The 13982-nt window shown below is 38.8% G+C and overlaps 1 protein-coding gene across 1 annotated transcript; it reads right to left on the bottom strand.

Moving 5' to 3' along the window:
* Positions 1-329: 329 nt before the first annotated feature.
* On the bottom strand, positions 330-13777 carry LOC129359756 (exportin-5). Its single transcript, XM_055029615.1, has 33 exons — positions 13548-13777; positions 12937-13058; positions 12779-12851; positions 12538-12675; positions 11415-11597; positions 11310-11336; positions 11026-11211; positions 9464-9540; positions 9335-9379; positions 9138-9228; positions 8954-9037; positions 8696-8821; positions 8458-8548; positions 8243-8371; positions 7935-8050; positions 7682-7837; positions 7414-7455; positions 7248-7337; positions 6947-7146; positions 6745-6847; positions 6453-6634; positions 6087-6187; positions 5896-5992; positions 5669-5804; positions 5462-5560; positions 5309-5355; positions 5001-5110; positions 4551-4610; positions 4378-4472; positions 4168-4275; positions 3309-3446; positions 2266-2430; positions 330-2058 (listed from the first exon to the last, which is right to left on the bottom strand). The coding sequence occupies exons 1-33, from the start codon at positions 13647-13649 to the stop codon at positions 1912-1914; spliced, it is 3666 nt and encodes a 1221-aa protein (XP_054885590.1). The 5' UTR covers positions 13650-13777; the 3' UTR covers positions 330-1911.
* Between the last annotated feature and the right edge of the window lie 205 nt (positions 13778-13982).

Genomic DNA, 13982 nt, shown 5'->3' with positions numbered 1-13982 from the left:
TTATTGAAAACTTCTACAATATAATAAACCTTTTAATACCAAAGTTACACACTAAAAAAGCTCCAATTGAAAAATTGGTGAGGAGGTTGAAGAATTAGTGCAGGGTGTAAATATTTCAAGGTTTCTAAATCCAAATAATTTACCTTTTTCAAATTGATTGTTTTAGCCAACAATATTAACGACAAAAGATTTTCAATTTAAGGACTTCCAGTTATAAATCTATATAAGATTTGCATGTCTTTAATAAGAAAAAATCTCAATTTGTCTAAATGGCAGATGTAAAAGCTTGTTTCTCCTTTTTTACAACAAGCAATGTGCAAAGACCCAAATGAGGCAGATCGTTTCATTTAATACCACGTTTCTGTGCTCTAAAGGAAAAGAAACAAACATTTCTAATAACAAACACGTCCAATCTATAGCAAAAATATAAACCACATAACATTTTCAAAATTCCCATGTTTGTCTTTGTGCAGAAAATCTTAGTGTTGAACAGACATTCCCAAAGAAAGACCATTTGTTTACATATATATGTATATAAAGCTGTAAATCCTTCCATTTCAGGGAAATATTTTTTCAGTCAAACAGTATTTGATATGTAGACCAGTCAATGTGTATTTAAGAGGTTCAAGCTAAAACAGCTGCCATATATTTTGGTCTGCATATTTAAAACAGTAAAAACAAAAAAAAAGTTAAAAAAAAAAAAAAGAAAAAAAGGGAATTATGATCTGCTAAAACGGCAACAAACAGCAACCCAAGAAATCATGTTAAAAACTATCCTTTAAACAACAAAGGAAAATAGTGCCAGTTCATAAAATCAGAACATAAAAATGATCAAGTAAAAAAAAAGTAAATATATGCATCAGGTGATGAAAATAAAGGTACGTTTGCTGATCCTTAAATAGTTTTTACATTATATGCAGCCTGTGGACCGAATTGTCTGCAGTCAGTGTTTTGGCACGTATGATATCTGTGGAGTATGTGCGCTGCATTTTTCAAGCAAATCCAAATTAATTTTGGATCGCTCAAGTTGTTTAGAATGACCAAAGTTAGCTTAGCTGTCTGGTAATGTGTGTTAAACAGCTTCTTCTTCCTCTATGCAACTCTATTTTTACCATTAACAAAAAAATAAATAAAAAAATAAACACTGTAGCAGTTTATTCAAAGTTTCTTAAAAGTTTTTTCTTCCCATCAAAGAAACGTTGAGCCTAAGGTACCACCGATAAACTCCTTCAGAATCAGAAACCGTGTTAAAGCTCATCCAGTCACAGGAAACATTCGTCACCGGAACCATGCACCATTCCCCCCCCTCAGTTTCATCCTAGAATAAATCCTTATTGAATAAATCCCCACAACATATCTGCCAACTCTAAGCTCACATACTTAGTTTTTAAACAACAAACACACCCAGCTCTGTGCAAACCGCATAATACAGATCTGTTCCTCCCCGTGCCTTTAAAAATCTCCCTCTGAAGCAAACTACTTCAGATTTTGCTTATTTGAGGATTGAAAGATTTTAAACACTTTTCCTGAAACAAAAAGCTGCAGCTGAGCTCATAATGGAGCTCTTCTTAGTGTTTGTGTAGCTTTAACTTGTTAAAATGATAAAAGAACCAGAAGTGGCAATACAGAAGAAGAGTGAAGTTAGATTTGTGGCTTCTTTAAAAAATGAATAGTTACTGGACTCTGAAAAATCCAACAGACAATATGGATTTCTGTTTAATTTGTCGTTCAAAGTTAAATAGTTTGCCGTCGCAAAAAGAAAATAATATGTTGGTGTAAGTCCTGCTGAGATGACCCACTGAAAAGCAAGTTGACAGATATGTTGGGCAGCTCCACACTACTACAGATGAGTGTTGTGGAGATGTTTAAACACACAACAAAAGTTTCCAGCCAGTCAGAGGTCCTTTCCCCCTACAGCGCGTTATTCTCCGGACTGAAGAGAGCTGCAAGGCCCAGTTGTTCAGTCTCCAGTATATCCTTGTCCGGCTTTGGCTTCTTGAAGAGTGATGGAAGGTTGCGGATGTGGACCTCCTTCCTGAACTGCTGGCAGAGAGCTTTCTGTGGGGGACAAAAAAATATTAAAACAAGAAAATTTTCATTATATTGTTCGGCACCATTGAGCTGGGAAAACATTTTCTGCTGCTGAGAACAGAAGATTTGCAGCACAGTCGAAATCACACTGCTGATCTCCACTGTGGGGTCAGAGGAATTTACAGAGGAATGAAAAGTGAAGTGCTGCTCTCTAGAGGTTGAATGTGGCATTACCCCAATAGTTCCTGCGAGGAGCTTCTTGAACTGGTCTCTCCTTTTCTTCTCTCCAACCTTCTGGGCATTGGGATCCACCAGCCTTTGATCGTAGAGGTCCAGAGCTTCAATGCTGATGTTTGGAACTTGGGTCATCACTGCCCGCAGCTCAATGTAGCGAGGCCGCTACCGCAAACAGATAGACAACAGAGAAAGAGATCTTCTCAGCAAGGAAACATGGAGAAAATGCTCAGATAACAGTGGGACTGAAATGATGGATCAGATTAATTGATTATTGAAATAGCTGACAGATTATTTAGCAATCGGTTGAACATCAAGTGGAGTACACAGACCCAAAAAAGGGCAACATGTTCAGAGAAGTAATTTTTTTGTATGTTCCACCTAGATCTCCTCATGTGGTAGTTTCAGTTTCACCAGGTTAAAATTCTATTAAAAGAAAAATACTAAGCATCTTTTTGCAATATTATCAGTTAATCCAAAAAATTATCTGGAGACTGCCCCTACTTTGCATTTGTATTATCTTTTATAACAAATAATCAAACATGCACTAGAGGAACACTATGTTACTGCATTTTAGCCAATAAAATCTTTTTCTTATTTAAAAAAAATAATAATAATTTAATTGTTTGTTTCTTTGTATTTTTTGCATTTCTAATGCTGTATAAAAAAAGCTTTGGTAGTTAAAAAAAAAATTGTAATAAAAATGAGCAAAACATGCCATTTCTGACAACCGTCAATATATTAGAATAACTAATAGAATAATCAATTACTAAAATAATTATTAGTTGCAACCATAGAGAGAAAAAAAACATTGCTCAAGAATTTAGGTCCATAGGAAACTAAATAAAAACAAATAATTGGTGATTTAATTGTTATTTAATGTCATACTATTTACAAAAAGAGATGTGGTTTGACTGGATTGAACTTTTCATATCAAATCTAGTTTGCGATTACTTTAAATTTCTGATTTTCTATCAATGAAATGAATGCATGTAAATATTACTCCTATAAACAGGCATGAAGAGTACTGACATTAGGCTCACCAGGTTTTCATAGATGAGCATTGCTAGGTTACAGAGGGGAGTGTTGCAGGCTTCGTGTTGTCCGTGAACCTGCAGAGCTCTGAGAACGCTGGTGTAGAACCATGTGACCGCTTCAGGGAGGAGGTTACCTGCTACGACCTGGGTGGAAACGGTCACAGACGGTTAAGGCCACTTACCTGTATGCATATCGTGCCAAAGACGGCAACTGCCAAAAAATTAACTACATTTAGAAAACGTCCAAAATGAGATCATTTGAGATGGGAGGATATCTGGGTCAAGAGGAGTTTGGTTGAAGCATCAGTTATTCATGAGGTGTGGCTCATGTGCGGCAACAAGGAGTTATTATCAGGATCCTGGCTCAAACAGGAAGTGCTGCAGCTTAATTTAATAGAGTAGTTTTGGCACTGTTGCTGTGGGCTTCACCCCATATCACTGCTCTGGCTGCATCCAACAGGATTTCTTTTAATCACCAACAAACAACCTTTGAACTTCACTCAAATATATATAATGCAGTGTCTCCGTCAAGCCTCCTGTATATAAAAATCTGTTTTTGCTGGAGTCCCAACATATATGGCTCCCAACTGGAGAGTAACAGGCACACCTCACACATCTATGCCACATACCTGCTTTGTGCCAAAATAGTCTGAAGCACTGTATAGTCTTGGCTTTTCCTAATGTTGTTTAAAGACTACTCAGTTTTTGGACTTTTGTGTATTGAAAATGTAGAATACAATTTTTGAAAATTACATTTTTTTAAGACGTGGACCAGGAGCTGTAACAAGTAGTTTCAGTTGAAGACAAAATATATTACAATGAAACCCTAAAAAGAAAAAAAAGCCCGCTGCAGTCTGGACGCTACCTGCCGCAGGAGGTTCCAGCAGACCATGGACGCCGTTCGGTGGCAGTTTGTGGTGTCCTTCCAGGACAGTGAGGTGAATGAGAGGGTCAACAATGACATATACACATTCTGGGAAAGAGAGAGAGAGAGAGAAAAAAAGCGAAACATAAAGTTTAGGAGCACTATTTAAATGTGAACATGGTTTATATTTATTTTTTATCTGAAACTGACCTCGTGTTTCATCAAGCATTTTCCAAGCTCACTCAGCTCTTCGGTGGGTTGAGGGGAAGACGATACCTGAACCGACTCCATCATCACATCCTCCTCTGCGGGAGCACATTTTCAGCAAAACAATCACATTTTTTTTCTCACTCGAGAAAAGAAAAATATAACTCCACTCTTACCATCGATTTCCTCTTTACTTGCTGCTGGTTCGGGCATTTTTCTGGAAATACAGCTTACATCTAAAAGAGAGGAAAGAAGATGGGTGCTATGAAGCCATCATAACTCACATTCCACTTGGTTGGAGAAAACGCTGATCAGGCAGTTGTGATCTTCCAGCTAGGAAACCAGCTAACTGATATTCTCTGGCGTCTTCTGATCGGTCAAAACCTCTGCACAGCATCAAGTCCGCAGAATCACACGATGTTAGACGCGACTCAACCGGAGATAAAATAACACCTGGTTTGTGATGCGTGTCTTAAAATATGCTAGGAATGTTGCGAAGAAGTTTCTTTTTACTTTTAGGAGTGATCCTTATAATCGTGATTGTGGTCTTTAAACAAAGAAATAAAGAAAATAATGATTTCTCTTTATGTAAAACACGAGTAAACGCTGCAACTTGTGGGACTTACTGAGCAGATCCAGAACCTCCCTGGTGACCAGACGAACCAGCTGCTCCTCCAACATCTCCTGAGTCACAGCGCAGTCCTCATAGACCACCTGCTCCTCCTCATCCTCGCCGCTGAGAACACAAAGAGGTCAATTTGAAAATTAAAACACCGATTGATACATATTTAGAGCCTAAATGAGGACTTTTCTGAAATGAATTTCTAACATATTTACTAGTTTCAGAAAATAACCCGCTGCTCCTAATTTAAACAAATATCTGCTGCAGTCGTGTGAATAACAGCTGCTACCTCGACATTTTACAACAACTTACTTGACAGACGTCCTCTGGTTGATGAGCTGCCACTTTATGTTTAGTCTCTGTGGTATAAAGCAGATGCATCATCAGGACATTTTGCTGTGAAAATATGTAAAGCTAAATTTTTTGGCAAATTAAGACAAAAAAAAAATTAATCAGGGTTCTAACCTGCTGCATGTAGGTGAACAAAGGTCCCAGCAGAGGGCGCAGCAGACTGTCATGATACTCTGGAGGACATGAAATCACGAGCTGCTTCAAAAACAGCCGTATACACGAGTCAAGGCAAATCAGTGTTCACGCAAAATAAGAGCGTTGCTTTTTGTATAAATTAAATAAAGCACATCCTGACAAATTTTAAAAATGACGAAAGATATGAATCATTGAGCGGAGTCTGTGGTCAGGCACGTGGTCGAGGGAAGTGAAGGCAGAGCCAATGATTCCTTCAGCCAGACTCTCCACGGTGTAGAAGTCCTGCAGCAGAGCCGGACCTGCGTTACCCAGGATATGGAAGCTGCAGGGAGACGGGAGGCAAAATGCATCAGGATGAGATGGCATCAAGATAAAATATAAAACTGTGCAACAGTTTATATAACAAACCCTACCAGTTTTCAAATAACGAGTTGAAGAATCCCTGCATGCGATCCAAGAGGCTTTTATGCACTGGAGCGTCATAAATATCCAGAGGAGGCTGTGGGAGACCTGAAAATATTCATTTAGGAAGCTTAATATTTTTAAATGAGTCTTCACTGAGGGCACACCAAAACAATCAACAAATGGAGGCAGCTCTTCTTACCAAGAATTACGAGTTTATCTCCATCCATCACCTCATAGGCTCTGGAGAAAGTCTCACTAAGACGAGCTATGTTATCTGGCATGAACAAGCTGTTCTGAGTCCTGCAAAAAAAAATTTAATTAAAATTAAACAAACTTTACAATACAATGTATTATGAGGACATTATTGACATATGCTACTGACAACCACACATTGGTCAAGTAATTTCCAAAATATTTTTCTTGTTTGCAATATAAATTTTGTAAGTGAAAAAACTTAAGAATATTATAACAAAAAAAAAAAAAACATCTGTCCAACATAGCTGGTTAATCAAAAATTCACAGTGAAGGTGAGCTGTTAAAGTTATTTACTCGTTGGCATGCACACCTTATTAGAGACAGCAGGTTGGGCAGGAAGGCCAGAAACTGAGCTGCACAGGGGTTTCTGTAGATGGGGGCTCCAGCAGGAGTGCAGCCAACCACGAATCCACCGGCTCTCGCTTCTTCCAGATCTGCGGGCCATCGTGCACGTTTCACCACCGCAAGCATTGCATACAAACAGAAGCTCAACTGAGAGGAAACACAAGGAGGTGATCAATAAGGCTCAAAAACAAAACAAGCATCCTTCTAGACATAAACGACATTGGGCACAGCTGTATTTTTTTTTAAACTCCACTTACTTGACCCCTGTTAGGTCCGGCTGCATCTCCCTCTGGTCTTTGCTCTGTGATCACTTCATCTGCTCCAACAAACGACAGGAACTTGACAGGATCCCAAAGCACGCTGAAACAAATGTCAAAGTCAAACATGTTTCAATATGTCTAAAAAAATAAATAAAATCCTGCAGAATTTTACAAATAAAAAAAATAAAGTCACAGCAACCTGGTCATCTCCTCAGAGGTCCACTGAGTGATTATTGGGGCCATTAGTTCATCTAGAAAAGCCTTTTGCTTTTCAAAGTCTTTAAACTGGTTACTGATTAGCACCAGAGCTTCCATCTGGGAGCATTTCTCCAAGAAAGTCAGCAAGGCCTCATTTGCAAAGAACTCTTTCACATGGTTGTAAAACATGTCAAAGCAAGGCTGCGGAAGAAAAAAAAAAAGAAGGTAACTGCATTAGTTAAAAAGGGTGACTCAGGTTAATTTAGAAAAAAAAAAAAAAACTGGGATAAAACATAAATTACCAGGATCAACTGTGGGTAATCCCGGCAAATTTTGATGATAGCTGAGCACGCATGTCTCCTAACATTCTTCACAGCTCGACTCCGGGGTGCCTGAAATTAATGTTTTATTTACAATTCAGATAAGGGAGATTGTGAAAAATTACTCTGCTAAGTGAAAACAACTTACCTTGTTTTCCAAATCGACGTGAAATGTGACGGCTTTGAATAGCTGTGGAGTCAAAACACAGACAGCAAGACGTAATCAGTGAGGACAAAGAGACATGGCTTGAGAACTGTAAAATTAACTAGAAGTATAGATGAAGGTGCATATATAGAGATGTTCATGTGTAAAATACTGAAAAAAAAAATCTCTTAATGGAAATCAAATAGTTCGAAGGGACACAAAGTTTCCACTTCTCATCTTTGGATAAAATAGACCATTTTTTCAATCGAACCTTGTAGAGGACCTGTGGCACGAACTGTGGCCTGTGGGTGACGAAGGGAAAGAGGGCAGAAATGTTGCTCAGCACACAGGACAGGATAAGTGGGTCTCTGGTTTCGTAGTTCAGCACGCCCTGCAGGAGCTCCATGCTCTGATCTATCGGCAACTTCTGCGCATGTCGAAGAAGAAAGGTGAGAATACATCACATTTGCCCTTTTGATACTACTAAGTCATTTTTTTCTGAACTGTGATAAACATTTAGTCACCTCCTCATCCAAGCTTTTGCAGATCTGATGCATCACACATTCCATGAAGACAGTCAGTGCGTCCCACTGAAGGACGGATGGAGACATCAAGGAACACAGACCCTCTGCAGTCTTCACTGGAGAGAAAAGCAAGTTTTCAGAGTAGACGAGTTAGCTACTAGTGGAAAGAAAATAAGGACACTGATTTGTAATTTTACTTCAAAGGAGACTTTATGAAGGCTACAAGTATAAAAACAACATGTCACATTAGCAGTGGTGCGATAGAGTCAAACTTTTTCTGAGCAAAAAGGAAACAGTCAAACCCTTACATGTCGCATCTCCAGGATCAACTGGACAGGCGAACTGGAATTGAAGCCATTCTGCTGCGGTGTGGAAAGCTTCTACCGGAACGATACGACTTATCGTCCTCAAAACGTCCCCGTGCTGAGACCGATAAGCTTTAAGACAATGCAAAGGAATAAACAACATAAAAACCAACAATGAACCCAAGGAGCTTATAAGAGAATGAGCTGATAAAACCTACTGGAAAAGAAAGAGTTGAAGTCCTCGTCGTTGTCGAAGTCCATTCGTGAATACACACAACTAGGGCTGTCTTGTCTAGAAGGAAAGCCAGTCTGAAAGACGACAAATAAAACTTTATACCATGCTGTGAAAAAGCATTGTCATACTTTCAACTTTGACACATCTCACAATTCAACCACTATGCGGTTTGTTTTCTCCATCAACCCTGTGAATGATCAGACAAGAAATGAGACTCTCACCCTAACAAGGTTGGTTGTCGATACTTTGAGGTATTTGAGAGCCATCTCCACAACTGCAGGGACTTTTGATAGAGTCTCATGTCTGAACAAACTGGCCCATGTTGACACAGTGCAAGACTTTAAAAACTGCAGAGTATAAAAGGATAGGGAAGAAAAAAAAACACATATCAGCTAATAAGTACAGCTCAAGCACAAAGTTTTTAAGAAAACTGAAGCAACATCCAAGTATTAGCCCTCTGATAATTAGCAGTAACTAACCTGACTGGAATGTGTCGTAAAGGCTAATAAGGCTTCTGTGTACTTGCTGAGATTTGCAGGAACTTCAACCTCTGAACATGAACCCTGTGGGGGGACATCATTTCAGATGCCGTTGTGATCAAAGCGCACGTTAAACAGACGGAACACACTCGTACATGTGTGACCACACTGGGAAAAAACTCACCACTAACGAGCAGAGCTGGAATCCCAGAGCGCACAGGACCTGACAGAGCCGCTTCAGGAAAACGTAGCGCCGCTCCACCACCTCCACTTCTCTGAAAGCACAACAAGCACCATGAAGCACACCGTAGCTTGATGTTACGAATAAATAAAAACATCCAACTAATTTTTTCACAATGATAGACATGTAACAGAACTCACTGTGGTTTGGAGGAATTTGGACATATCGCTAAACCATCTGCGGATCTGGACACGATACAGAATATTAAGTATATATTATAAAAGACGCCTTCAGAATAATCATTAGAACGGAGCAGCAGCTTCACTCACTGGGCTGCAGACAGGATATACTGGATGGCCACATCATTAAACAACAGCATGAAGGGTTTCCTCTCCTCCAGTTTGCCCTGCAGGAGATCACCATAAGAACTATAAATAAGTTCCACATATCAACCCGATGCAAGTTATGATATAAATATCTTTTCAGTTTATTGAACAAGAGTAAGAGTTCAGCAACACAGAACAATTGAAATCTGGTCCTTTAAACAATTTCCCATCAAAAACCCTTAATTCGAATAAGAAGGCCAACTCCAGGTGTGCGCTGTGTTCTAACAGTCAGTAATAAAGCATGTCAAGAGTTAAGTAAGAAACAATAATGGTGTTTTGCACAGCATCAACCTAAACAGATAGGACCAAGTACTCAGGCTGCAAAAGGTCTAACAGGGGCTCACATAAAATCTGGAGAAAGTCCAGAGAAATTCAGCATCTTGTGTTTTTATTTATCAGCTGTGTCTGAAGTGTTCTTCTTCATGTTTTTCTTACTACTATAACAGGCTGTAGGAAAATATAGCAAAATCTTCCAGTAAAGTGTTTTTTGGACCTGGAGCTTCACAGCCAAAAGAGAATGGGAAAACTCAGAAGACAAAGGAACGAGATGGAGCTTCCTGGCTGACTGCTCAGCTTTTATTGTGGAAGCTTAATCCAGACTAACTAAAAGTACAGATCTATTTGACATTCAGCTAAACTGAGAATAGTGTTAGCGTAGTTCAATAAAGCGCTCATTATTAGGTATTGTTTTGTAAAACCTAGGCATGCAAGCGTCTCAGCTACTCCCATCTCTTTCACCGTCTTGTCATTCCGTTGCATGGCAATGACATCATTATTTGAAGACATAACGAAAAGGTCCCACATATTTCCAACATTATCTGTGTCTAATACAGTATTCCTTTTAAAAAAGTGCACTGTGACTTTTTCCTCTAATTGTACCAGAAGCTGTATGGACAAGTAATAAAAAGACATGAAATGTTACTGATCTAATGTTTTTATTTTAGCAGCCCCATAAACTTATTGTTGTTCTCCAACTATAATTAGGCGTTAATTGTTTGCAGACATTTCTGTGTTGGAAAATCCTGATTAGATGTCATAAAGTCTGAAAAATTTCTCACTCCTGAAGTAATAGCTCCTTTAAAATAAATAGGACATTCCTCCACTTGGGTGTTCTGTTATTAGAGTTCAGAGAATCTGTCAGGGCTAATGCTTTTGTTCATCATTTACAAGTTAGCTAATTGCAACCATTTCTCAAAGTATTTAATATTAATAGACCATGGCTAAACAAATGTTGGCCTGTGAATAATTACTCAATGTAATTTTTTTCAAACCTTACATTTATTCTGTAGAACCGGCTGGTTTCAGAAAAACAACCAGGAAAAGCTAAATGTCTTTCAGAGCAATAATGATCTTAAATCGTTATCAAACACTGTAAGGCTGTTGGCCAGAATTACTATAAAAACACTGATGATCTCTGATCAAAACACCAAATTTAGACATACAGAAAATTATAAAAGATGACTAATAAAACGAATGAATTTCCATGCAGTTTTCCAGCAACTCACCTTCCGGCTTAAAGCAATAAGCAGGCACTCTGAAGCCTCCAGCTGCAACTCGGGTTCACTCAGCAACAGACACAGCATCTCCAGCAGCTGACAGTTCCTGGAAGTGATGTGCACCAGTGTCACCCAATCTACGTAGCCTGCGAGCGTATTCAGCGTGGCCACGGCCACTCGACAGTGAGCTTTGGCCTGTGTGCAGATACAATGTTAAAATAGACCAATGAGGACATTGCAAGGTGTGAAAAGAACCAAATCGTAATGTGTAAAATGAGGGTTTTAGTAAATACCTTCAGTTCAAGGCCTGGATCCTTCTTCTGGAAAAACAAAACAAAAAACTGTTAAGACTGTTACTTTTTGGAGACCTAAAATAATCTATTTAAGGCTTTACTAACCAATCTGCGGTAGTCCTCCACATTGATATGCAGAATGGCCAACAAAAAACTGAAGATGTTGTCCATGTTCTGGGTGAGCGTCTGTTGGATGTCTCTACGGCGCTGTGAGGGTAACGTCTGGAAGGTGATCACGTCCTCTGCCAGCCTCAAGAGGATCAGCATGACCAGTTCGGTCTGTGCCTCCTGCCACAAACATCCATTTTACTTCACTGAGCATAAAGAAATGATACATTTTCTCAAAAATGTAAAAAAGGGGTTATTTATTATAAATTTTACTTTAAGAACTCTAGAAAATTTATAAACAGAAATTAAATCGATGAACAGTTTCATGTCATAACCACAAACAAATGTGTTTTAATTGAATTATATGAGACAAACTTAAACAAAATAGTGCAACAGCTGCAAAATGAGAAAAAAATTATGCATAACAGTTTGTTGTACAGCTTTCTTTCAACAGTGGAGTTTTCTCCTATATTAAATGGGCCAGATTTGTGATAACTAACCTCTTAGCTAGTTCTCTTAGTAATAATTTCTATGACTAGACAGTCAGTTTTCATGCTAGATTCTCATGTCTGGGTATGCTTGCAATTGTGCCACACTCTGTGGCATGTTTAAATTTGGTATATTAGCTGCAATTTTGTTTTAAAATTAATTTGTGACCCATTTGCTGTGTTTCTTTGTCTTAATGATACTGTTTGTTCACTAATGTCCTCTACCAAAGCTCTGAAATCTTCTCAGGACAGCAGTCTTTAGGATGGTGTCAGATTAAAAATTAATAAATACAAATGCATGTTACACTTTTCAGATTTTTATCTGTTAAAAAAAAAGAAGGAAGGAAGTAGGACTCTTTCTTTTCACTTCACAGTTACAGCCTACTAGGTATTGGTGAATAATGTAAAATGTGTGGTTTAAACATGGCCATAACTTCAGTGAAAATTTTTGAGCTCACTTTATTTGCCAAACAAATAAGGTGAGCTCATGTTTGTGTAGTGAAGCAGGGTGAGTATGACTAATCATTCACTGGAATATATTTGCTTGCAAACCATTACGTAACCCTATGTACACTAAAATAACATTGGATAAGGAAGCATGCTACACTTTCTGCATTGTTTATGCCACTCACCCCTTGGCCAGAGAGAGATTCCATCTCTTTCAGCATGTCCGGCCAATGTTGAGGCCATTCTCTTTTAATCATTTCCACCACAATCCGAGATAGGGCATCTTTGACGTGGCTCTCTTCCTCCAGGATAGAATGGGTGCCCTAATGAAACACAGTGACAGCTGTCAAACACGAGTGAGTTGGGTGGTGTTTATCTGATCTAAGCCAGATGGTTATTTCACTATCCTTTTACTGCAACACCCACAATTGTTAGCAGCTGCATGGCACACTCCTTCAGCTGGACCTTTTCTTGCTGCTGCATGTTGTTCCATCGAAACCTGGCAGCAAAAAAAAAAAAAAGGATTATCACACCGTAGTGCTTTTATCATATTAGGGATATAAAGTGTCACGTAAACGACTTACTTAATGACCTGCTCCAGTATTTGCAAGCCAAAGTGTCTCACTACAGCCGGCTGACTTTTGTCTGCTAAGTGTAGGCCACATGGGACGCACAGGGTGCTTGTCTCTTTAAATTCTTCACAAAACTGTTCAGAGAAATAACTGGTTACTTTACAACGAATTTACACCCAAATAAATGTTAAAGTGCAATTAAATTACACTTGAATGAACTTGCAGCCTGGTACACGTGTCAGGCATAAAATCAACAGCTCGCTCAAAGCGAATAAAAGAATTCAGAGCTGTTTAATAAATAGGTAATCTGTGGACATAGAGAGTTGATTTGATTAAATTAAGTTTTCGTTTCCTCGCTCCATATTTATGAAGCTGGGGTAATTTGTTATTCGCGTGAATGAGTTAACATGATACAACTATTCATTTATTCATACTAGGCTAGCTTCCTCAACATTTTAACATCTAATTCAGTTGCTCGGAAAAGACGTTTCCAAGCAACTGTTACAAAGACACTACTGAACAATAGAAGCAGTTTATTCACACAATCACATCATTACAATCTCCCTGTCGTCACAATAAATGACAAGGTAAGCTAACTAGCTAGCAATCGGTAACAGTGCTACCTTCAGGGCCTCCAGACGGTAAATCTGGCTGGTTTCTGCGTCCATTGTCACCATCACGGCTTTTATAAGCTGATCACACATGGCAGCCACCTGGTCAGCCATAACTTCAGGTAGCGTCTGTCACACCGTTAATACGAAAGCAAGTAACTCCCTTATGCAAAGCGCCGCTCGACAGTGGGTAACGTGCAGACAGGGAAACACCGACGTCGGCCAACGTGCGCGAAAAGCGAAGCTGGGGTAAGTTTGAGCCCCTCGGCTTGCCGTTAAAGCTGAATTATGGGCGTTGTAGTCCTCTTTCCTTCTTTGTTTTATTTTTTTAATCTTTCTCTCTTTCCTTATATTTATTTTCATTTTATTTATTTATTTTCATATTTAGTTGTTTAATTATGCATTTCATAATTTTGTTTAGATTTAAGAAATGAGAGGAACTACTGG

The sequence above is a fragment of the Poeciliopsis prolifica genome, unplaced genomic scaffold, assembly GCF_027474105.1.
Source record: "Poeciliopsis prolifica strain line A6 unplaced genomic scaffold, Auburn_PproV2 SCAFFOLD005, whole genome shotgun sequence".
Lineage (NCBI taxonomy): Eukaryota > Metazoa > Chordata > Actinopteri > Cyprinodontiformes > Poeciliidae > Poeciliopsis > Poeciliopsis prolifica.
Note: the sequence above shows the minus strand (reverse complement) of the source record. Positions and strands in the feature narration are given on the sequence as shown.

Coding starts and splice junctions, on each gene's coding strand:
- LOC129359756 (XM_055029615.1), bottom strand. CDS start 13,649: ATGGCTGACCAGGTGGCTGCCATGTGTGATCAGCTTATAAAAGCCGTG. Junction 7,147..7,247: donor ATTACCCACAGTTGATCCTG/GTAATTTATGTT, acceptor TTTCTTCCGCAG/CCTTGCTTTGACATGTTTTA. Junction 5,993..6,086: donor AGATAAACTCGTAATTCTTG/GTAAGAAGAGCT, acceptor GAATATTTTCAG/GTCTCCCACAGCCTCCTCTG.